Source organism: Eptesicus fuscus, chromosome 23 (assembly GCF_027574615.1).
Source record: "Eptesicus fuscus isolate TK198812 chromosome 23, DD_ASM_mEF_20220401, whole genome shotgun sequence".
In the NCBI taxonomy this organism is placed as follows: Eukaryota; Metazoa; Chordata; class Mammalia; order Chiroptera; family Vespertilionidae; genus Eptesicus; species Eptesicus fuscus.
The window spans coordinates 14,810,637-14,833,800 of NC_072495.1; the positions used below are offsets into that span (position 1 = coordinate 14,810,637).

Here is a 23,164-nt window from a genome sequence, read left to right on the forward strand (position 1 = left end):
ATGAGAACAGGAGTTTTGTCTATTTTGTTTATTGCCGGGCACATAGAAGCATTCAGTAACTATTAGCGGACCTGAACTGTTGCCTTGTAGTTGGTTTTGATGCTTCTGTCTCACCTTTCTTAGCAAAGTGGAAGCTCCAACAGGGATGTTGTCTTGATCACCTCTGTTCTCCCTGCATCGCCTACCTTACGGCCTTACCTATCATAAGCTCTCAAAAACATCTGTGGAACACTGGGTGGAATGGAATAATACAACCATCCAATGTGGCCAAAAAAAGGTACCATAATAGGCGTATTTAATGAATTTATACATAAGACTCTCTACTAGCCAAAAGGATGCTTCCTAATAAAAGCGACACACGACAGCCGGCCATTCCTCTGACGGCAGATTTACTCACCTTTGCTGGTTCGGAAGGTCAGCATGGCAGGCTGCCCTTCGCCCGCTGCGCTTCTCGCCACCATCAAAACTTCATAGAGACTCGATGGCTCCAGTTCCGTTAAGTGGAGCTCATTTTCGCTGCCTGGGACGCGCACTGTGTGCCAGCTGCCCACCACGCCGACGCCATCGTCCAGCTGCTCAAGAGGAAATGGGCCATTAGGAAAAGGAGATAAAGGGTAGAAAAAGCTTCCATTCAAATTTGGTAAAAACTGCAAGTTATTCAATCCCAGGTGAATTTTGGGAAGTGGTGTGCCATGTTAAATAAAAGAGACACAATAGTTCTTCATATTAAGAAATGTAAGGACTATGAGGAGGCCTGCAGCAAGAACCCAGGAACTCTCACTGAAAAGACTCCTGGCTCTGCTACCTACCACCAAGTACGGCCTCCAGCAAGTGATTTATCTCCCAAAGTCAGTTCCTTTTACTTGTAATGGAAACAATACTCGTTTTCTACTGGGCTAATGGGAGAATAAAATCAGTATCTAATAGTGTGTATTAATGATAACATATACTATACATAATAAATATGATAAATTAGAATATGTATGCTTGTATATACATGGATTACATAATTATGGGTTATATATTTCTAGCATTCTTGCTTCATTCTTGACACTGATCAATATGTGCTGAATGAAATAAACTTAAGGGATCCAATCCATTATGTCTTCATTAATGGAAACAAGAGACAACCTCATATGGGAGTTTCCATGAGGCTAAGGACACCAGTGAAACTTCCTGCCTCTAGAATCATCCGGTTAGAAAAGTAAAGAAACATTCAAATCTCATGATGTTAATTTTTCCAGATATTAAACATATTACTATGAAAAGATGGATACCAGATATCTTGAACAAAGAAAATGACTTTTAAATATGAGTGCCTCTCTTCCCATTTCATTCATCTGCTGGTCTCATTAAACAGGGGAGACTTTTTCATTTTGCTTTAATATAAGCCTCTAGAGGGAAAACATCTAAAAAATCAACAGTTTACTGTGATAAATAACCAAACAACACGAGATTCCAATACAATGAAGACGACAACTTGAGATGCTAATTCTCGTCAGAGATTATGCCGGAGGACTTTGTTCAAAAAGTTGTTTTCAATAAGACAATGCTTTCTTTGATAAATAAACTGTATATTACTATGTTAGAGAAGGGGGAATGACTTTTTAAAAAGTGGCTTATAGCGCTTTATCCCCAAGGGGTTAAAATGTTTGATAAAAAATGCTGAGAAGCCCTAGCCGGTTTGGCTCAGTGGATAGAATGTCGGCCTGCGGACTGAAGGGTCCCAGGTTCGATCCTGGCCAAGGGCACATGCCTGGGTTGTGGGCTTGATCCCCAGTAGGGGGCGTGCAGGAGGCAGCTGACCAGTGATTCTCATTCATCATTGATGTTTCGATCTCTCTATCCCTCTCCCTTCCTCTCTAAAATCAATAATAAAATAAAATAAAAACATTAAAAAAAATGCTGAGAAGTCACAGGGTACCAATTTTGGGGAAAATTGTTTATACTTCATTCTCACTCCTTTTATAAGCTGGTAAATGCAACTGGGATGAGTCTCCCAAACTCACCCCCCTGGAGCATCTTTCCTGCTGCTCCCCCAAAGTAAAAGGTCATCAGCATATGCTCTGCACACAGCGTGAGGGTGTGATGATACCTGAGGAGACAGTACCTTTCGATACTTCACAAAGTAGGCGTTGATGGGCAGCCCGCCGTCCTTCCCCGCCCTCCAGAGCAGGTTGTATGTGTCTGCAGTGGGGGTCTGCGGGGGGCTCAGAATGATGGGGGCCTCGGGCACTGAGGCGCCACTCGCACTTTTCTCTGACGGTGACTCCACTGCGCTGGGGTGTTCCCTCACTGGAAGTGAGCTCGCGAGTCCAGTTTCTGAACCCTCTCTCTTCTCATTCTGAGCGGCATCCGATGTGACTTCTCCTGCTTTTGTATTTGTTTCCAAAGGAACTGCAGAGAAAGGGGCAGGGAGAGAGGGAGGAAGAGGGGAGACGGCTTGAAGAAACGCGTGATTCAGAGTCTTCTACACAGTGGTTTGACTGCCTGCCCACACTGATGCAATTTGAGCCCTAAAAGTTAAAGCAGGTAACATTCAATGCAGAATTCATGGAAACCTCTGACCTCCAGTAGCTGCCACTTTTGAAAAATCAAGGATATGATGCAGTAGGCCAGTGGTTTAAAGGATGCTGAGCACATCTTAATGCACCAAGCATGGTGCCAGATATTAATAAACATAATCTTATTTAATTCTCAAAACAACATTCTTAGATAGTAATACTCCTACTTTATAGATGAAGAAGTCAGGGTTCTGAGGGATTAAGTGACAAGAGCTGGCAGACGAATGTTAGCGCTGCTAGGAAGAAGCAAGAGGGCAATATATTAAAACAAATACATTGCCAGCACGAGAAAACTTAAGGATTGACAGCCCAGGTTCTCTAAAGTGCTATTAATACTGACCCCCCAAAAAAGTCTCCTCTTTTTTTTACTACTTTTGTGGAGGAAGGGAACACAGGAAACAACGCTGGAGTTTCTTTTCCACAGTGAAGTCAGACTTCTGGTAAAAAAGAGAGTGTGTTTTTAGGAGAACTACTGCAGTTTAGTAGAGAAGCAACAAAAAACAGGACTAACAGTGTAAGGTCAGTTCTCTGTTTGTTTAAAAGAGAGAAAAGGTGTCCCAGGAGCATCCTCCATCAAAGAAAACAAGAAGCTAGTGAGAAAATAATATAGAAGAAAACTAATTAAGCTCACTGAGACTTCAAAATATTGCTCCTGGAACGGCCATGTTTACCTAGTGAGTCAGAACGTGGGCTGATGGGAAGGGTGGGATCTGGTGCCTGCTAATGCAGATTCGGACGCAAGCAAGTGGGGTAATTAGCTGTGGCTCACGGTATGGAGAAACCTTTTTATCAAGAGCAGTTTCACGGATCCTCTGGGCAGGTTACCACTGGGAAGTGGTGTTTGGCGGTAGGGGAGTTTAAATACCGCATGCCTCAGTTTACACAGAGGCATGAGAAAAACTGTGTGCTCCATCCAGGCTGTGTCTCCAAGTTCTACTCTCTTACTCAGGATGCAATGTGACTACTCCATACCCTTCTACACAGAGGATTCAATCAATCTTCATTTACTATCCCGATCATATAACTTGAGCCCTCACAAGATGCTAGATACCATTTATAAGGCCTTCACAGTACTTGCAAAAAGGTTTTCACAGATGTTATTTCAACTTATCTTCAAAGCAACTCTGTGAAATGGCCAGAATAGATATCTAGCGTTTTATAAGGTGGAATGGTTTTCTGCACTGGAAAAAAGATGGATAAAACTGTGGTTTTCTAAATACTGTAACTATGGCAATGAATTTAATGAGTTGAACCATATCTGTCAAAGTTGTTCCTACTGTGACCACTCAGAACAGCAACCCCACCCAACACTGGTTGACAAACTGCGGCTCTCGAGCCTCGGTTTGCCGTTCTGCTGACTAATGAGTTTGCCGACCACTGCTCTAGGAAACCCAGGCCAACTCCCATAGGGGTCTCAAAGAGTTACAACTCACTCTACAAATATCTTCACATCCACTACCCCAAAACTCAAGGTCTCTTGAAAGAAAAAAACTGGGGATGCATATTTTGTGTGTGGGGGGGGGGGGGGTGGGAAAAGGGGGAGATAGTCCTCTCTCTCTTTGACCTTGCCTACTCCCCCGTTCACAATAAACAATGTAAATGGCTGTCAGTACACTGAAATTTAATAAGGCTCAGATTCCTGTGGAAAGAAGCGGAATGTACAGTTCTGAGCATTAATGAACTCAGTTGCATCTCAGTAATTATTAGAGAGCATGTAAAAGAGGCAATGCAGAACCACTTAGGCAGGATGTAGGTGATGGGGTTACTATACATAAAAATGGTATTTATCAAGACATTAAAATCAAGAAGGGGCCATCTTAAAGGTCTAAGAAGATCTAATCTAAACAAGGCAGTTTATGTATCTTTTAAGGGCTTCAGATCATATGTAAAGTGAGGCATTTAGATGAAATATCTAGTTTCATCAGCTATGGCTATGACCTCTACCCTACATTTACATAAAACCACCACTTCAGCTAAACGCTCCCCAAGCAGCAGCTGCATTACACCTGTCTTACAGCTAATAATTTTGTGAAGAGCCACCTTATTTTTGCTTAGCAGAATCAATACATAAACACACACATATGCATATTCATATATACTGAGTGGCCAGATTATTATGATCTCTGAACGCATAATAATCTGGCCACTCAGTGTGTGTGTGTGTGTGTGTGTGTGTGTGTGTGTGTGTGTGTGTGTATGAGGCCCGGTGCATGAATTCGTGCATGGGTGGGATCCAGCCAGCCTGGCCAGGGGGAGGGGACATGGGCAGTTGGCTGGCCTGCCTGCGGGTCAAACTCCTGGTCGAGGGGACAATTTGCATATTAGCCTTTTATTATATAGGATATACAATGAGTGGCCAGATTATTATGCGTTCTGATATCATAATAATCTGGCCACTCAGTGTATATCTATAAACTTATACAGCACTCAATACCTTCTTTAGTTGAGGATTTGTAAAGTTACTAAAATCAGTGACTATTCCTTCCTTCCTTAATCACCAAATGGATGATTATAATTTAATAATAAGTAGATGGTAACAGCCATACCCTAACACTTAGCATTTATTGGGGGATTTCTGTTGCTAGACACCATTCTTTGCACTTTACACCTATTAACTCCTTGAATGCTCACATGGACCCTAAGATAGGGCATGTCACTATACCTGTTCCGCAGGCGAGGAAACAAGCGCAGACGAGTTCAGTAACTTGCCCCGGGTACAAAGCTCCTGTATGGCAGAGCCAGCCTCACACAGCCTGCGAGCTGACACTCACATCATCCCCGCCTCTACATGCATGCAGTGAGCAGCACAGAGTGGAAATGGAGTCCCTGGCCTTCCCCTCTCTTTCCACCTCCAGCCTCACCCAGAGCTAGGGGCCTTGGATACATGTAAATGGAAAGACAGGGCACATCCACTCTCTATCTACCTCACTATCACTCCTATGCAGATGACCAGCCCCTGGCCACTCCCCTGGAGTAAGGACCTGCACTCCCCTGGCCACTCCCCTGGTGTAAGGACCTGCACTCCCCTGGCCACTCCCCTGGTGTAAGGACCTGCACTCCCCTGGCCACTCCCCTGGAGTAAGGACCTGCACTCCCCTGTTCACTCCCCTGGTGTAAGGACCTGCACTCCCCTGGCCACTCCCCTGGTATAAGGGACCTGCACTCCCCTGGCCACTCCCCTGGTGTAAGGACCTGCACCCCCCTCCCCCCCTGGTGTAAGGACCTGCACTCCCCTGTTCACCCCCCTGGTGTAAGGACCTGCACTCCCCTGGTGTAAGGACCTGCACTCCCCTGGCCACTCCCCTGGTGTAAGGACCTGCACTCCCCTGGCCACTCCCCTGGTGTAAGGGACCTGCACTCCCCTGGCCACTCCCCTGGTGTAAGGACCTGCACTCCCCTGGTGTAAGGACCTGCACTCCCCTGGCCACTCCCCTGGAGTAAGGACCTGCACTCCCCTGGCCACTCCCCTGGTGTAAGGACCTGCACTCCCCTGGCCACTCCCCTGGTGTAAGGACCTGCACTCCCCTGGCCACTCCCCTGGTGTAAGGACCTGCACTCCCCTGGTGTAAGGACCTGCACTCCCCTGGCCACTCCCCTGGTGTAAGGACCTGCACTCCCCTGGCCACTCCCCTGGAGTAAGGACCTGCACTCCCCTGGTGTAAGGACCTGCACACTGGTGGTGTGGCCTACACTTCGGAGGATGTGCCAGGGGAAAGACCTGCGTGGAGTCAGCCCATACACTAATTAAAGCAGGGAATTCTGAAGCCCCAGGCCTGTTGTACAGAAGGAGGAACAGGGCACCAGTCTCCAGGTAAGCAGCCCCTTGACCCCATGGACTCTGACCTGTGGGGCCTGAGGGCCCGAGGACCCAGGCAGAAGAGGGCCACACGAAGACCTCTAAAGCAGAGGCCCAGGGCAGGAGCCACGGGTCCAAGAGTAAGGGCAGCACTGCTCTGTGAGAGTCTTATTCTCACATGACAAATATGGTGACAATCTCACTCAACTGACTACGTGCTGGGAATGCTGCTCTAAACATCTACTGAAGGCCCTGCTGGGTAGCTCGGTTGGTTAGAGCGTTGTCCCAATACACCAAGGTTGTGGGTTCAGTCTCTGGTCTGAGCCACATACAAGAAGCAACCAATGAATGCTCACTTGCTCTCCCCCTTCCTCTCTCTCTCTCTCTCTCTCAAATCGATAAATGAAATTTAAAAAATTTAAATACCTATTGATGTAAGGTTTGAATTTGAATTTAGTCAAATTTGAATTAATTTTAATAATATTGATATTCTATTACCAGTACTTCAAAAACTAGATAATGTTTTTAAGTCACCACCAAAAAAATCAGTAAAATATACAGAGTTAATATTATACACCCCATTAGAAAAATAACAAGTAAGATGGGGGACACACAGGCAGGCATCGTTTGAGAGTACCAGGACTGCACTTGCTTTAGGAAAGCCAACTCTTCAGAAAACCGGAAGCATTCATCACGAAAAGAGGTCTGTGGAGTCTAGAATGAGTTGGCCCAAGATGTGCCGCAGTGATATGCAGACCGTTTTGAGCTTAAGGCAACAGTAGCTGCAGGCTCTAGAGAAACCTCTGCCCCTGCCTCACTACCTGGAAGAATTTTATCAGAGGCCTTGCCCATGAGGGATGAGCAGAGACAACCTCTTCTGACTATCTACAGGGCAGGGCAAACTTCTGTTACTAAAGGTCTGCTCTTCTTATCGCCTGCCATGACCTTATGAAGTCCCCACGGAACCTTCCCACATCCTAGCTCTGGGTGTCCTATGTACCCATGTTCCCTTTCTGTCTCTGAACCTCTCCTGCATGTGGGGTCTCTGACTCTCTCATGTATGTGGGGTTCCCATACACATGTATGTATTAAACTTGGTTCTTTTCTCTTGCTAATCTGCCTCCTGTCTATGTGATGATTAGACCAGCCTTGAGGATAGAGGGAAGTTTGTTCCTCCCCCACAGGTCATATCTGGAGCTTCCCAACGACAGCTTCCATATGACAACTACAAGCTTAGCAAACACATCAGAAATGGAGACCAAAGTTCAGCCAGTTCGTGTTAAGGCCAAATACCAAAAACTACAGTTCTACATATCACTGTCATCAGGGAAAAACATATCTTTAGAGATTGCTGGATTCATTAAACTACTACTTTAAAGTACTTTATCTCCTATTATCACAGAAAATCATTCACCTGGAAAAGAAAACACCAATGGCAACTCACCCACTGTGAGGACAGCTTCCGACTGCGTGGAGCCATGCTCATTCGTGGCTTCGCAGGTGTACTTCCCAGCATGCTCCTGAGTGACGGCCTGGATGTACAGTGAGCTGGAGCCACCTCGGGACATGATGAAGTAGACAGGCTCGGCATCAAAGCCCCCGGGTCTTAGTAAGTGCGACTTTCGGGATTTCGATCTAAGGACTTGCGACGGGTGGCTGGTTATCAATCCATGCGTGTCATACCAGCGCAGGACCGGAACTGGCACGCCGGTGGCATTACAGGACAGAGTCACAAAGTCTCCAGCTGCCACCTTCATACTTGCTGGTGCTGTAATGATTACTGGCTTGTGCCCACTGTCTGTTAAAAAAAGTCATTCACATGAAAAACATTAAGAACATTATAGTATTACAGTGCAAAATAATTCCATCCTATTGTGTAAAAGTTCTCAATGTCGTGAGCAAATGGCAGTCAGAAACATCTCCTTTATACATGTTTCTAAACAGTGTTTTACATGCAGAGCAGTGTGAAGAATACGATCATTCACCGAAATAGTGTTTGCAATGTCACACACAAGTAGTGATACAGTCAGGATAGTAATGAGTAGAACAAAGACAATTTCCTTGTTAGTTCTCTTCTCAACCTGCACCAAGTAAAACACCAATAAAAAGTAGGATTTTTCATAGTTGTGGAGTCCCAGACATTTCCCACACAGATTTCCTGTCCTTCAGAAAGAAAGGAATGTATATAATCTGCAGAGAGCTTTCCAATTGGTAACCTGTACATACTTGACCACTAAAAATATAGACCGTGTGAAGGCAAAACCTCAGACTTTAACATGAAAAAGGTGTAAAGTGGTAAAAAAAACTATTCCTTCATGAAAATAGTCAATTTCTGGTGGTGGGAGATAGGATTAGGCAATCTATACTAATAAAAGGGTAATATGCTAATTAGACCGGACATCCTTCTGGACAACCTTCCAGACGAAGCCAGGGCTATGAGGGAAGCCCGGGTCCCGGGTGCCAGAGGGAAGCCGGTACTGGCAGCAGGGGGAAGGAAGGCCTACTCTTGCACGAATTTCGTGCATCGGGCCTCTAGTCTGATTATAAAAAGCCTGTGAACCCTGACCAGGTGGCTCAGTTGGTTGGAGCATCCTCCCATACACCAAAAGGTTGCAGGTTCAATTCTCGGTCAGGGCACATACCTAGGTTGCAGGTTCTATCCCTGGTCAGGGAAGTGTGGGAGGCAACTGCTTAATGTTTCTTTCTCACATCAATATTTCTCTTTCTGTCTCTCTCCCTTCTTTTCTCTAAAAAAAAAAAAAAAAAAAAATCAATGAAAATATATCCTTGGATGAGGATTTTAAAAACAAAAGCTTGGGAGAAAACTCTGTTCTGAGTACAAGTTGATAAACATACTTTCTACCATATCATGAACATTTTTATTTCTAAAAGTGGCACCAACTCTTTGCTTTTGGTCCCCGGTATTCTTGGGACTATTTTTCTTTCTTTTTTAAATATATTTTTTTTATTGATTTCAGAGAGGAAGGGAGAGAGAGATAGAAACATCAATGATGAGAGAATCATTGATCAGCTGCCTCCTGCAAACCCCACTAGGGATAGAGCCAGCAACCTGAGCATGTGCCCTTGAACAGAATCGAACCCAGGACCCTTCAGTTCGCAGGCCAACACTCTATCCACTGAGCAAAAGCAGTTAGGGCCTTGGGACTATTTTTAAGTATGCCTACAATGGAATACTGATGACATTTCCTCCAGCATATCTTTCTCTTTCTCTAGTCCAACTTCCTGCATTTAAGAACCAATCAACATTTGCCACTATCAGATCTCTGAATCTCTTATGTGTTAAATGCTATGTCTCACTAGTCATAACCTGAATTTTCCTGAGCACTAATGACACTGAACGTCTTTTCACGTGTTTATGTGTCACATATTTTTCCTTAGTGAAATGTCTTTTGTCCATTCTTCTATTGGATCATTTATCTTTTTTGCAATGGTTCAGGGTTCTTTGCGTATACCACATACTGTTCTTTTGTTAGTTACTATGTTACTAGTATCTTCTCCCAGCTTCATTTCATTTTTAATGGTATCTTTTAATAACTAGGAGATTTTAATTTCAATAGTCATCAATCTTTTTAAATATTAGCCTGAAATACCTTGTTAAAAAGTTTACTGAGATCATATAGACATTCTTCTATGATTTCTTCAAAAACTTTGCCATTTTGCCTTTCTATATAGATCTTTAACCCACTGGGAATTTCTTTGGATACAATATGAGTTAGAGATGTACTTTCTTCTTTTTCTCCACTTCGTTAGACAATTATTTCACATCCAAACTTGACCTGGAGATCCTACCCCCTGGTGCTCTGCAAAGCCACCAAAGTCACGTCCTTGAGTGCAAATGTGTTTTTGAAGATCTCCGTCTTGTTCCAAGAGTCTATTTTTCTGTTCCTGCATCAATACCACTGTCTTGATTACCCCAGATTTTTATATATGTTCTAATATCTGGTAAGGCAAGTACCCCACATTTTTTTCTTTTTTAAGAATGTCTTATCTATTCTTGGGCCTTTGATCATCCATATAAATTTTAGAATCGGTTTGTCAAAGTCCTCAAAATATTCTGATTAGAATTTTAATTGAAATTGCAAGAATCTACAGAAAGACCTTGGAAAGATCTGTTGAAAAATATTTTTTAAAAAATTGTTAATGAGCTGATTAATAAGGCTGCTTCATGGACATGCCTATCTGCAACTAGGAAGGACCAGGGAACTTGAAGCAGTTCTGTGACGGTAACGGAATCATTCCCTTTAGTTAAATTTCAACCATAACCAAAGCTTGTCTGAAAAGTAGGATTTCCTATAATTAATCACATGACCTAATCTACCTTTTTCAATGTCAAGTCTCCCAGTAGACTGCATAAATCCAATCCCATTATCCGCCACACACTGATACAGGCCAGAGTCTTCCATGGTAACACCACTGATTTTCAATCCATTTTCCGCAGTTAGATGTCGTGGGGAAGGATGAATGGGCTGTGCATTATGAAACCAGGTACGGTTGGGGGATGGGTTCCCACGAACCTCACAGGTAAATTGCACTGTGGCCCCCAGAGACACAGTCTGATCCTGCAGTCCTTTAGAAATTGAAGCATGTTCTGAAAACAAAACATAAGTTATCACATGAGTCAGATAAAATCTTCCCTACCAATAACTAGTTAAAACCAAACTGGATTGTTTATTCACATTCTCCCATCTGCTGTGGTCAAGAAAAAAATTAGAAATGTATTTTAACTTTCCTTTCATAGGGTAAACCATATGTTACTAATATGTTATAATCTCTTTTTATAGCTCTCTCCACCCACTTAACTCCCCCAACAAACACACATACACATACAGAGTTTCTAATTTGGGGATTCTCTTAGCATTAGTTTCAGGTGATTTGTTTGAAATAAAGTAATAGTTTCCCTGGCTTTCAAACAAGAGCCAAAACAGAAAAACTTTTATTCAGAAGTTAAATTATTTTTATAGCCAATTCTGCTTTGAGCTTAGGTGTATACTGGCCAAAAAACTTCCTTTAATATCCATCAAGTGAGTTTTTACCTAAATAAAATAAATCACGCACTAACATTTGTAACATATGCCCAAATTAAATGATTATGCGTATTAATCCAGCCCTAACGATCATTAAACCTTAAAGCCCATTTGCCATACACTTACATTAATTCCAGTGTAACCTTCATCAGGCCACTGCTGCAATTACACATGTGCAGATTTACAAAAACTGTATTAAGTATGAAACCATTTACCACCTATTTTTTCTGGTTTTCATGAAAACCTGCTTTGATAAAGGAAAACATTTTCTGCTACTACACATGACAGTGAGACAGGTAGCTGAGAGAAAGGGACAGCTTTGAGATAGAGTTAATATAGAAATGTAAGTGAAACTAATGCAAGTTCTATGAGCCAGATATAGTGAAAACATTCCAAAAGAGAAAAGAAAATTAAATAGATTTCTTTTTGAGATGACATTTTCTAGTCAGTTCTCTGCCTCGGTTACTATTACTGGATAGTACACCTGATAGTAGCCCAGAGTATTCCATCCTACTGAATTCTAGTCTCCTTCCTCTGTGCCATTGAGAAAAACAAGCTCTGTGCTATGCAACCAGGTTGGGATGAGGTTCCTAAGAACGTCCAGGTGAACTGTCCTGCGACACCCAGAAAGACTACCTAATTCAGGAGTCCATTAGGAAAATGGAGCTTGCTCTGTCTGCTGGTGTAGGTGTTTCCTGATAGCCCCCATTTCATTTATAGTTCATGAATAGCTCTTCCATTCAAACATCAGTTAGATCAGGAAAATAGCTTGACTTGAAAAAAGGTCACTGAGTAACGTCTTACCAAGGACATTAACCATGTAAGTCACGTGCTTTACGTCTCCCGACTTGCTTCCCACCATACAGGAATAGTTTCCAGCATCCACTGGGTCAATGCTATCTGTGGCAAGATGAGAATACAACCTCCTCCAATTGCTTCCCGCCACCGCGTCCTGACCATCCTTCAGCCAGTGCACTTGAAGAGCTGGGACCCCACTCACCACACACTCCAGGGTTATAGGACTATGAGAAAGCACAGATAACGCCTGTGAAAGGCGGGGGTGAAGAATGTGAAAATCATCTGAAGAAGAGCCTGGAAAAAAGAGAAAACAAAAAATTATCACGTCCCATCTCTTCCTTAGCAATTCTGTGAGCTTTCCCACCTGCCCATTTATTCTTCTTTCCACTACAAGGTCCTATCTGGCAGCTAAATCACTTGTAGTTGAGAATTAAAATGAAGAGAGTTTGTGATCCTTTCGGGCTACTTCTGAATTAGCAGTTTAGGAATGAGGGACAGGAACCACTACTTCACTAAGCTTTGGCTATTGGTGCTACCTCAACTTATTGTAAAAGTCAGGTATGAAAGCTAAAAATCAGGTAGGAAAGAGGACAGATACCTATTTTTTCATAATTCACAGCCCCTAACTTGATCACTGCTAGTATCAAGCTATATTTTCTCTATAATTTATTTTTATTTGAGCAAAGGGCAAAGTTCTCTACATGTATTGCACTCTGTCATCTTAATCAAAATTCTCCTCTAATAATCATTAAAACATGTTCAATACTATTCTATTATACACCTATGTATTTAATTTTTTATAAGACTTTCTTATGGTAAACAAACACGATCTAAGAGAAAAATGTACTCTCATTTCCCAATGAGGAATGCTCCCAAGGGCTCTTCCTAGTTACCAATATTCTCCCAAATACTTACGACTCACAAGGAGCTTTTGGCCAATGGGTTCGACTTTTAATTCATGTGTGACAGGATTAAAAGCTGCACATTTATATGATCCCTTGTCCTCTAAGGATACGTTCAAAATCTGAAGATTTCCTGATGGAAGGATTAAGTAATTCTCTGAGGAAGGAAAGGAATGCAGTTAGGCCTCTCTCTTTACAAAGGACACCAATGAAAACTAATCAATTTTGATAGTTCTGCTTTAAATTTATGCACAAGACTAGCAGCAAATAAGCAATTGAGGAGAATTCATGAATGAAGGAAAGGAAAAGTCAAGGCAAAGAAGAAAAGGTCAGTAGTACTAGAGTCACAAAATCAAGCCCATTGGAAACACTGGACAGCAGATCACTGGTTGGGAACACAGACAGGAGAAGCAGTTAGACCAAGACTCAGTGACCAGCTACACCACCCTGGGCAAATCTGCACCTGAGGCACCGATCACCAGTGCTCAGTCATGTCTATTCATTCCTTATTTTTCTCAATGAACACGTATTGAGTGCCTATTTTCTGCCAACGATGGCCCAGGCACAAGTGACAGAGCAATGAAGAAAGAGGACAAAGGTCCGAACTCATGCAGCTGACAGTCCAGTGCTGGGAGTGGGGGTGGCAGATAACCAACCAACCAACAAACACATGTACAACACAAGGCTCTGGGGGAAATGAAGCCGAATACAGAGGACAGAGCAGCAGAGCATAGACCAGTGATGGCGAACCTATGACACGCGTGTCAGCACTGACACGCGTAGCCATTTCTTGAGGATGAAACATTTGCTGCTCCTGAGGATGAAACATTTGCGAAATAATGTTTTTTCCTCAAAGTGACACACTACTCGAGTTATACTCAGTTTTTGGCGAAGTCTGACACACCAAGCTCAAAAGGTTGCCCATCACTGGCATAGACTCTAGAAAGGGCCCAGAGGGTGGTCTTCTCAGAGGAAGGTCTACCTGAGCAGGGACCTGAAGGAGTGGAGAGGGTGAGCACAGGGAGTGCAGATTGTAATCATTTCTGTAATGTAACCATTTCTTCTCGTCTCCTCCCCTTGACTTCTGAGAGTGGAGAACACGTAGGCAATGCATTTTTTGTACCCACAATCCCCAGCACACAGAGCTTAACAGCAGGTCCTTTAATGAACCTTTGGCCTGTGGGTGCCATTGGCTTTTCACAAAAACTCTCACCTGTAGAATGCCTCAGCCACTTGCCCCGGATTTTATAGCGCACCTCGGCTTTGGGGTTGCTATCTGGTACCTTGCAGCCAATGAAACCAGCACTTTTTTCTTCTGCTGTAATAACATGCTTTGTGGATGAGTCAAAATCACCAAGAACTAAAATAAATAAATAAACAGAATCAATAAATGTAAATGTGAACTTTCTTACCCAAAGGAAATTTAAAAACTAAAAACAGCACCTGCAGCAAGGCTGATGGTGGCAGCTAACCCCAGTTCACAGGGTAGCATGATCTTTTTACCCCACAGAGCAGTTGGGGTAGAGGTGCATGGTTGAGGCTGGAGCTAACTAAGCTCTGGCACCCTTTCCCGAAGACATTGAGAAAAGCAAACCACTCTTAAAATATTAGGGAGAATTATAAAGCATAATTGTTTCCATTTTGTCAAGATAGATCCTTCTCAATCCAGTCCATCAAAAACTGACTTTCCCCTGCCTCGCCAGCATAGCTCAGTGGTTGAGCATCGATCCCTGGTCAGGACACATACCGGGTTGAGGGCTCGATCCCCAGTAGGGGGTGTGCAGGAAGCAGCCGATCAATGATTCTCTCTCATTATTGTGTGTTTTTTCTCTCTCTCCCTTTCCCTTCCTCTCTAAAATCAATAGAAATATATTTAAAACAAAACAAAACTGACTTTTCCTATGCATCATTATTCTGTTTGCAGCTACTCAGACTCAACCTAGGACATGGAAAAACAAAGCTGCATATCATGTGGATTATCTGAATATACCGACTTGGTCTCCGGCCCTCTCCGTGTAAGTTACCACTGACGCAGCCTGCAGGGAAGCCTCTATTACCGCCAGTGCTGCGTGCAGTCGGCAGCCTGCCACTCGCCTGCTCTCCAGTGGTGTGTCCTGGAGCGATCCACGGGTCACAGCTCTACACAAACATTTGCTCTTCTCAGTTATGACAAACTCACTACTCCTGGGGAATCCGGATTTGTTCTGTAAATAGGGGTGCCCTTGCAGAGACGGTTTCCCTTGCTGGAAGCCATCACCGTTTGAAAGGCTCAAGCTTACTAAGAAAACTGCGAAGTCCAGATTTTCCCTAAGCTCAACACTCAACATTCCTTTCTTTACAGTCAGTTATTATTCTCCTGTTTATTTAGCCTGGTTTCAATTAAATAAATTAAAATCACTCAGTGATCAGGCAAATAAAACAATTAGATGCAAAAGAAAGATAAAGAACTGCATAAAAAAACTGAGGATCAAAGTAGACAATAGGTTTTTTGTTGTTGCTCATATTAAGGACTTTTAAATACCAAGAAATTCAGAATTCACTTTAGAAAACTGTCCTATCCATGTAAAAATTCACTTCCGTACCCTTGTTACAGAAGACACCTAGGCTAGGCTCACAGAGGTTCAAATACATTTCCCCCACGTTAAACACAGCAAGCGTCAAGGCAGGGATTTGAACTCACGTGTGTCCTCCTCCAAAACCCATGCTCTTCCCACAACCCCAAAGTGCAACCACTGACAGTAATTTCAGGAAAGCCCATGGAAAACAGGGACAAAATCCAACTCACCTGCAATGGATACCGTTGCAGGGCCGCTCACAACTGCACCGACGCTATTGTTGGCAATGCATTGGTAGTAACCCGAAAGGGAGGGGTTGAGAGAAAGAATAGTCAAAGTCCCCTGATGAATCTTGATCTGCTCCGAGTTTCTGTCCAATCTTTTTCCATTATGCAACCACGTGATATGAGCGGTCACAGGTTTAGCAGAGCAATGTAGAACTATAGGTCCACCAGGTTTCTGGACAGCAGACAGTGGCTCGGAAATAAAATAAGGTGCCAAGTCTACAAAGGAACATTCCCCAGGTGCAAAGGAAAGGGAGAATGAGAAAGAAAGCACATTAAAGACATTTCCTCTCAATCTACGTAACTACAGGCAATCCTTTGCTTTATCTATATATGTTATGGTTCTTAATGCTTGTAAAAGTTTTAGGAAGTCTTAAAAGCCCATTTTTGGAAGAAGTTAAGGCAACATGTTAACCTACAACTTAACAATCACCAAGATTGTTAAGAATCCTTAAGATACAAATGAGAAATGGCAAATTGCTCATTTAAGGAAGTAGCTTTTAAGAAATGAAAGTCGATTGTCTGAAAAAGTGGCAATGACTTTCAAACTAAAAAGAAATCTCTACCATGTTACCAACAGGGTTTGACTTTTAAGAGCAAGTTATTTTATAAATAAGGCTACAGTACTTCTTTACCACTTCCCTTCAATATAAAGTAATGTTCAACTTTTAAGGGAGCACAAGTAGAAAGTTAGGAAACCACACTGGACTACAAAGTCTATCCTTTTTTTGGATAGAAGGCTCAATAGGGCAGCAACCTTACTATTTTTATTTGGTATTTGGAATAGTTTCATTTGTTATGTCTATTCTCCCAGAACTTGGGGGGAGAGAGGATGTTCACACACGTAAGTATCAAAACAGAGCTCTCTCTTCTACCCAAAAAAAAAAGAGGGCAGAGGGCAGGAATGCTATTACTCTGGCAGAATAAAACACTTTAAAAAAAAACCACACCAATATATTATTGATTCTATTCTTACAGGATATTTTATCAGAAATGAAGATTAAGTGCCTCTCTACTAAATCTGAGGTTGTTGTTTAGCAAAAAGAAAAAAAAAGTACTAAAATCATTCATTCCATTTTCTCTTACTAAATCTAATATAGTTGTACAGTGTATTTAACAGAGGAAAAGAAATATTACTTAATGAGAAAACATCAATGTATAACATAATACATCTTTACACAAATCTAAAGTAAAAAGAAATGCCCGTGGGCCATTGTTCGGCTCAGGCTTACTGTACACACTTAACAACAAACACATTTAAGCTTTCCAGTAACCCACAGAGTTAGGTAACAAACTAGACAAGGTCATGAGAGCTGGGATTTTAACCAAATTCTCTTACTCCAAGTTGAATACTATTACATGCTGATACTAAAAATTTCTTTTTGGTGGTATGTAGTCAGCATTTTATTCCCGTTATAATTTCCAAATTCAGAAATTTGCAACATATCTTCTTACTGAAAAAGGCACAATTGCAAAATATTTATTTTTAAGGCAATAAAAGGCATAAATTACAAGGACAATGATGGGAAGGCCAGCTGATGCCCAAGAAGCACTACTAAAAGATTCTTAAATTGCTAAGTTAATCAAAGTTTTAAAATTTGGCCAAATTTTACAAATGTCTTTTGAATCCATCACCACCAGCAAAATACTGAAGTCGAGGTTGCTGTTTTAAGATTAAGAAGAGGAGACGCTTCGGTTAAAACACTACGGTTCTTCTATTCTTACCTGAACTCACAGAGGAGCACAGAAGGGAAAGAGTGATATACAGCAGTGTCTGTAAGGGTCCAGGATCCGGATGCATAGCGCCAGATTATGGACGCGGCAGGACAGGTTTCCAGAGCAAAACCCAGGCCTTGGCTCACTGAAACACATTCAAAGAAAAGAAAATCTAAACCACAAAAAGAGTTGGCCTCATTGATCCGAATCGTCAATAGAGTTGTGAGCATGATTCATTTCTTCCCAACTGACAACCTAATCCCTAGGCTCTGAATTATAGTTAGAAGGTTTGCTCATTCTTCCAAGGTGTTGGGAGACCTTTTATTATGCAGAACCCATCATTCCAAATAAATACATTCACAGCCTGTAGTGAGTTTATGTCTCACAAGCATCTACAACTCAACACAATCAAAATGCATGCCTCCTCTACTGTCCTTTAAAGCAGAAAGAACAGAAACAACAAAATAATAGCAAACATTTATATAGTGCTTTAGTATGTGTCAGACACCACTTCAGTGCTTTTTGCTATATTAACTTCATCTTCACAACCACCCTATGAGATTGGAACTAGCTGTTTTCTTCCCTTTTTTCACATGGGGACTCAGGCTCATGGATTGTTCCAATTGAACACCAAGTGCAGGCCTTGGGGATGCAGCTTATTTAGCAAATGTGCATATTTAGCAAATGTGCCGAACATCCAAAGACCACTGTGGTGAGAGTGGATGCGCCAGGAAAAGAGCACAGAGCAAAGCTGGTCTAGATCCCATCCAGCTTGGAAAGCCATGGTACAGATTTTGGAATTGAGTGCAAAAGGAGGAAGGGATTAAGAAGTATAAACTGCTCGTTCTAAAAACAGCTCTGAGGATGCAATGTACAGCAACATACATTCCATACATTATAGGAAAATATAGTAAAAAGATCGTGTAAATAACTAGATGCTGTCAGATGGGTACTAGACTTAATAGGGTAATCACTCTGTAAGGTGTTCGTGTCTAATCACTATGCTGTATACCTAAAACTAATATAATATTGCATGTCAACTGTAGTTAAAAAACAAATTTTAAAATGATTTTGGAATTTATTCCCAATGTGATGGCAAGTCCTTAGAGGACTTAGAGAAGGGGAACGATGGGCTCTCATTTAAACTTTAAAAAGATCACTGGCTGGTAGGGACGAGACTGGAGTGGGCAGAGATGGAAGAGGGCGACCAAGTAGAGTAAGGTAATCACGCAGGAGAGAGATAAGAACGTGGGGGTAGAACAGTGAGTCAGCTGTGGAGGTGGTGGAAAGTAAGTGGATTCAGAACACATCCTAAAGATGGAACCAACAGAATTTGCTGAAGGCTTGGATATAGGCTGTGAGATAAAGAGATGTGCCAAGAATAACTTAGTTGTGGTTTAACAGAATAAATAATAGCTTTCTGTTTACTGAAATGGAGAAGACTGGAGAGAGGGAGATGACAAAGAGGGGTACAGTCAACAGGGCTGTTTTAGCCAGTTAGGCATCTCAATACTACCGTCAATCGACAATCACATGTAGGAGTCTGGAGCTGTGGAGAACGTCAGAGCTGGAAACGTAGATGTTAGACCTGTAAAAACCATGGCACTGCATGAGCTCTCGCAAAGGAAAATGAGAGAAGAGGTGACGAAGTAGGAGCCTTGGCACATTCCAACCGCTGAGACTGATGAGGGGAAAGACAGGAGCAATGGGGATTGAAGAGAAGTCATCCATGAACCTGGGAGAAATCGAGGAGAATATTATATCCCGGGAGAAAAATGGGGGGGGGGAATTATTTCTAGAGGAGCCATTAACTCTCTCAAACACTGCTGAGAAGTAGAGTCAGATGAGACACCACCAGAAAGGTATCATGGAAACACTGGTGATACCGACAAGAGTGGTTTCAATAAAGAAGGGACTAGAGACTGATGGTGGGTGCACAACAGAATGGGAAGGGAGGAAACGAAGGAAGCAGGCACAGAAGACTCCTTAAGAGCTTTGCTATCAACAGGCAGCAGAATAATAGGGAGAACTGATGGAGATGAATGGCAGTCAAGGGGAGGTTTGTGTTTGTGGGGGTTCTCTAATACACAGAGAGTACAGCAATTTAGCAAAGCTAAAAATGCCTACTTCTCTATGCCAGATACTCTAAAATCTACAAGTAGCAATTTCAACTTTATCCCAATCACGGACGATCAGTTCATGGGCTGCCTTTCCAATTTTTTTTTCTTGCCGACCTCCTTTTTATAAACGGGAGAGGATATTTTGGTACCGCTCAAAAGGGGCCGTCTGTGTGAAAACATTTTTGGTTTATTTGAATTATCACTTGGTTCAAGGGTAAGAACTGACACACCACTGCTCAGCAGTCAAGGCAAAGTAAACATTCAAATAACTTGTTAACAGGAGCCACTTTCCTGAGAGAATGAGGACAAGGAGGAGTGTTTCTTCCTTTTGCCAAATCTTTCCTCAACGATTTATTTATTGAAAAGTAGTGAAAAAATTCCTGAGTCAACTTTAACCCTAGCACATGATCTACTGGGTTACTTTACAGCTGTCCTTTAAAATTTCACAGCTCATTATTGCTGCCTAAATATTGGCACACAGGAATATCCTTTACTGACTCTATCTTTCTATTAGGTTACTCATAACATGCTATCTGTTTTTAATTTAATTTTTTATTTTTCAATAACAGTTGATGTGTATTAGTTTCAGGTGTACAACATAGTAATTAGATATTGTATAACTTACTAAGTGATCACCCTGATAAACCTAGTACCCATCTGACACCATACATAGCTATCACAACATTATTGTCTATATTCTCTATGCTGTACTTTTACATCCCCATGACTATGCTGTAACTATCCATTTGTACTTCTTAATCCCTTCACCTTTTCACCCATTCCCCCAACCCCCTGCCATCTGGCAACTGTCAAAATGTTCTCTGTATCTCTGAGTCTGTTTCTGTTCTGCTTGTTGGTTTATTTTGTTGCATAGATTCCACATATAAGTAAAATCATCTGGCATTTGTCTTTCTCTGTCTTATTTTACTCAGCATAATACCCTCTATGTCCATCCATGTTGTTGCAGAGACAAGATTTCATTCTTTTCTGTGGCTGAGTCATATTCCATTGTATAAATTCACCACTTATTTATCCACTCATCTCTCGATGGTCACTTAGGTTGCTTCTATATCTTGGCTACTGTAAATAATGCTACAATAAATATATGGTACATCTGTCTTTTCGTTTTAGTGTTTTGGGTTTCTTCTATTTTGTTTCATTTAAGTATTACTTCCCCGGCTTTTTTTTTTTTTTTCTTCATTTTTGTGCAATATCTTTTTCCATCCCTTTACTTTCAGCTGTGTATCTTTCGTTCTGAAGTGAGTCTTTTGTAGACAACATATGTAAGGGTCTTGTTATCTATTCAGCTGCCATATGTCTTTTGAATGGAGCATTTAATCCATTTGCATTTAAAGTAACTGTTGATATGTATTTATTGCTATTTTATTATTCATATTTTTAATCTTTTTCTTCTTCTTAAAAAAGGACCTTTTAACATTTCTTGTAATGCTGTTTTGTGGTGATGAACTCCTTTAGCTTATCTTGTCTGAGAAGTTCTTTATCTGACCTTCAATTCTAAATGATAGCTTTGCTGAATAGTAATCTTGGTTGTAGTTCCTTGCTTTTCATAATTTTGAATATTTTGTACCAATCTCTTCTGGCCTGCAAAGATTCTGTTGAAAAGTCAGCTGAGTCTTATAAGAGCTCCCCTGTAGGTAATTGGCCTGTCTCTTGCTGCTTTTAAGATTCTCTTTTTGCCTTTAACCTTTTGCATATCAGTTATGATGTGTCTTGGTGTGGGCTCTTTGGGTTAATTTTGCTTGGGACTCTTTGTGCTTCCTGGACTTGTATGTCCTTTTCTTCACCAGGTTAGGGAAGTTTTACATTATTATTTTTTCAAATAGGTTTTCAATTCCTTGCTCTCTCTCTTCTCCTTCCAGCACCTCCATGATGCGAATGTTGGTATGCTTAAAGTTGTCCCAGAAGGTCTTTAAACTATCCTCATATTTTTTTATTCTTTTTGTTCTGATTGGGTGTTTTCTGCTTCCTTACCTTCCAATAACTGTTTTGATCTTCTGCTTCATGGACTCTACTGTTAATCCCCTGTAATGCATTCTTCACTTCTAGCTGGTTCTTTTTTTATGTTTTATAACTCTTTTTTTTTTTTTCACTCATTTGTGGATAATAAAGAACATTTTAAACTAATGAATAAAAAGATAGATACAGAGGCAGTAAAGCATCAAACAGACTGTCAAATTACAGCGGGAAGGTTAGGGAGAGGTGGGAGAGATAAGAGATCAATGAAAGGACTTGAATGCATGCATATAAAAATAACCAACGGATACAAAACATTGGGGGGGGTGAGGGCATGTATGGGAGTGGGGGGGCAATGGTAAGGTATGTACACATATAATACCTTAATAAAAGAAAAAAATATTTTAAGAGTCTCATGCTCTACCGACTGAGCTAGCCGGGCACCCAAAAGAAAAAAATATTTTAAATAATTTACCCAAAGTCACCAGCTAGTACATAAAGCCTGGACTGGTCGCCAATCAGCAGAGAGGTTTATGGAATAACCTTTAACTTGATCTCACTGTGCCTACACTGGAATGCAAAGAGATTTTGCGGACAGCCCAGCTTTTTTTTTTTTTTTTTTTTTTTAATTTCTTTATTGATTAAGGTGTCACATATTTGTCCTCATCCCCCCATTCCCCTCCTCCCCCCTCCCCACGCATGCCCCAACCCCCTGTTGAACTTAACCGTTGGATAGGCTCATATGCATGCACACAAGTCCTTTGGTTGAACTCTCCCCCTCCCCCCACCCTCCCCTATCCTCCCTCTGAGGCCCGATAGTCCGATCGATGCCTCCTTGCTTCTGGTTCTGTTCTTGTTCCTCAGTCTATGTTGTTCATCATTTCCCCTAGATGAGCGAGATCATATGTCACTAGATATATACTTATGAGAACTGAATGTGAGACAAGCAATAATAGTTATGCTGACAGGCAGATGGATCAGTCTGTAGTGAGTTTCTTTCTGGACCAACAGTTCTTTTGAGATCCAATTTCTTTTTTTTTTTTTTTTTTATATTTTATTGATTTTTTACAGAGAGGAAGAGAGAGGGATAGAGAGTTAGAAACATCGATGAGAGAGAAACATCGATCAGCTGCCTCCTGCACACCCCCTACTGGGGATGTGCCCGCAACCAAGGTACATGCCCTTGACCGGAATCGAACCTGGGACCCTTGAGTCCGCAGGCCGACGCTCTATCCACTGAGCCAAACCGGTTTCGGCTTGAGATCCAATTTCAATGTCCACCAGTTCCTTATGTGTACATGTCAGCACTGACCCCTCAGCTCTGGATGGTGGACAAATGGTGGTAACGGAGGTCCGACTCCCTCTGGTTTGGTCTCGGCCGGACCCAGGGGCACGGCTTCACCCGGACTA

The 23,164-nt window shown here is 41.9% G+C and overlaps 1 protein-coding gene across 2 annotated transcripts in view; it reads right to left on the reverse strand.

Annotated features, from left to right (window-relative positions):
• Nucleotides 1-23,164, reverse strand: part of CDON (cell adhesion associated, oncogene regulated) — an 81,198-nt gene that overhangs the window by 27,921 nt on the left and 30,113 nt on the right. For both annotated transcript variants that reach the window (XM_054712569.1, XM_008142562.3), the window contains exons 2-10: nucleotides 17,670-17,805; nucleotides 15,891-16,163; nucleotides 14,319-14,465; nucleotides 13,119-13,262; nucleotides 12,210-12,497; nucleotides 10,700-10,969; nucleotides 7,805-8,158; nucleotides 2,111-2,397; nucleotides 398-572 (exon numbers count right to left, since the gene is read on the reverse strand). In XM_054712569.1, coding sequence (XP_054568544.1) covers nucleotides 398-572; nucleotides 2,111-2,397; nucleotides 7,805-8,158; nucleotides 10,700-10,969; nucleotides 12,210-12,497; nucleotides 13,119-13,262; nucleotides 14,319-14,465; nucleotides 15,891-16,163; nucleotides 17,670-17,745 — 2,014 coding nt within the window. In that variant the 5' untranslated portion in view covers nucleotides 17,746-17,805. The remainder of the gene's footprint in view (nucleotides 1-397; nucleotides 573-2,110; nucleotides 2,398-7,804; nucleotides 8,159-10,699; nucleotides 10,970-12,209; nucleotides 12,498-13,118; nucleotides 13,263-14,318; nucleotides 14,466-15,890; nucleotides 16,164-17,669; nucleotides 17,806-23,164) is intronic.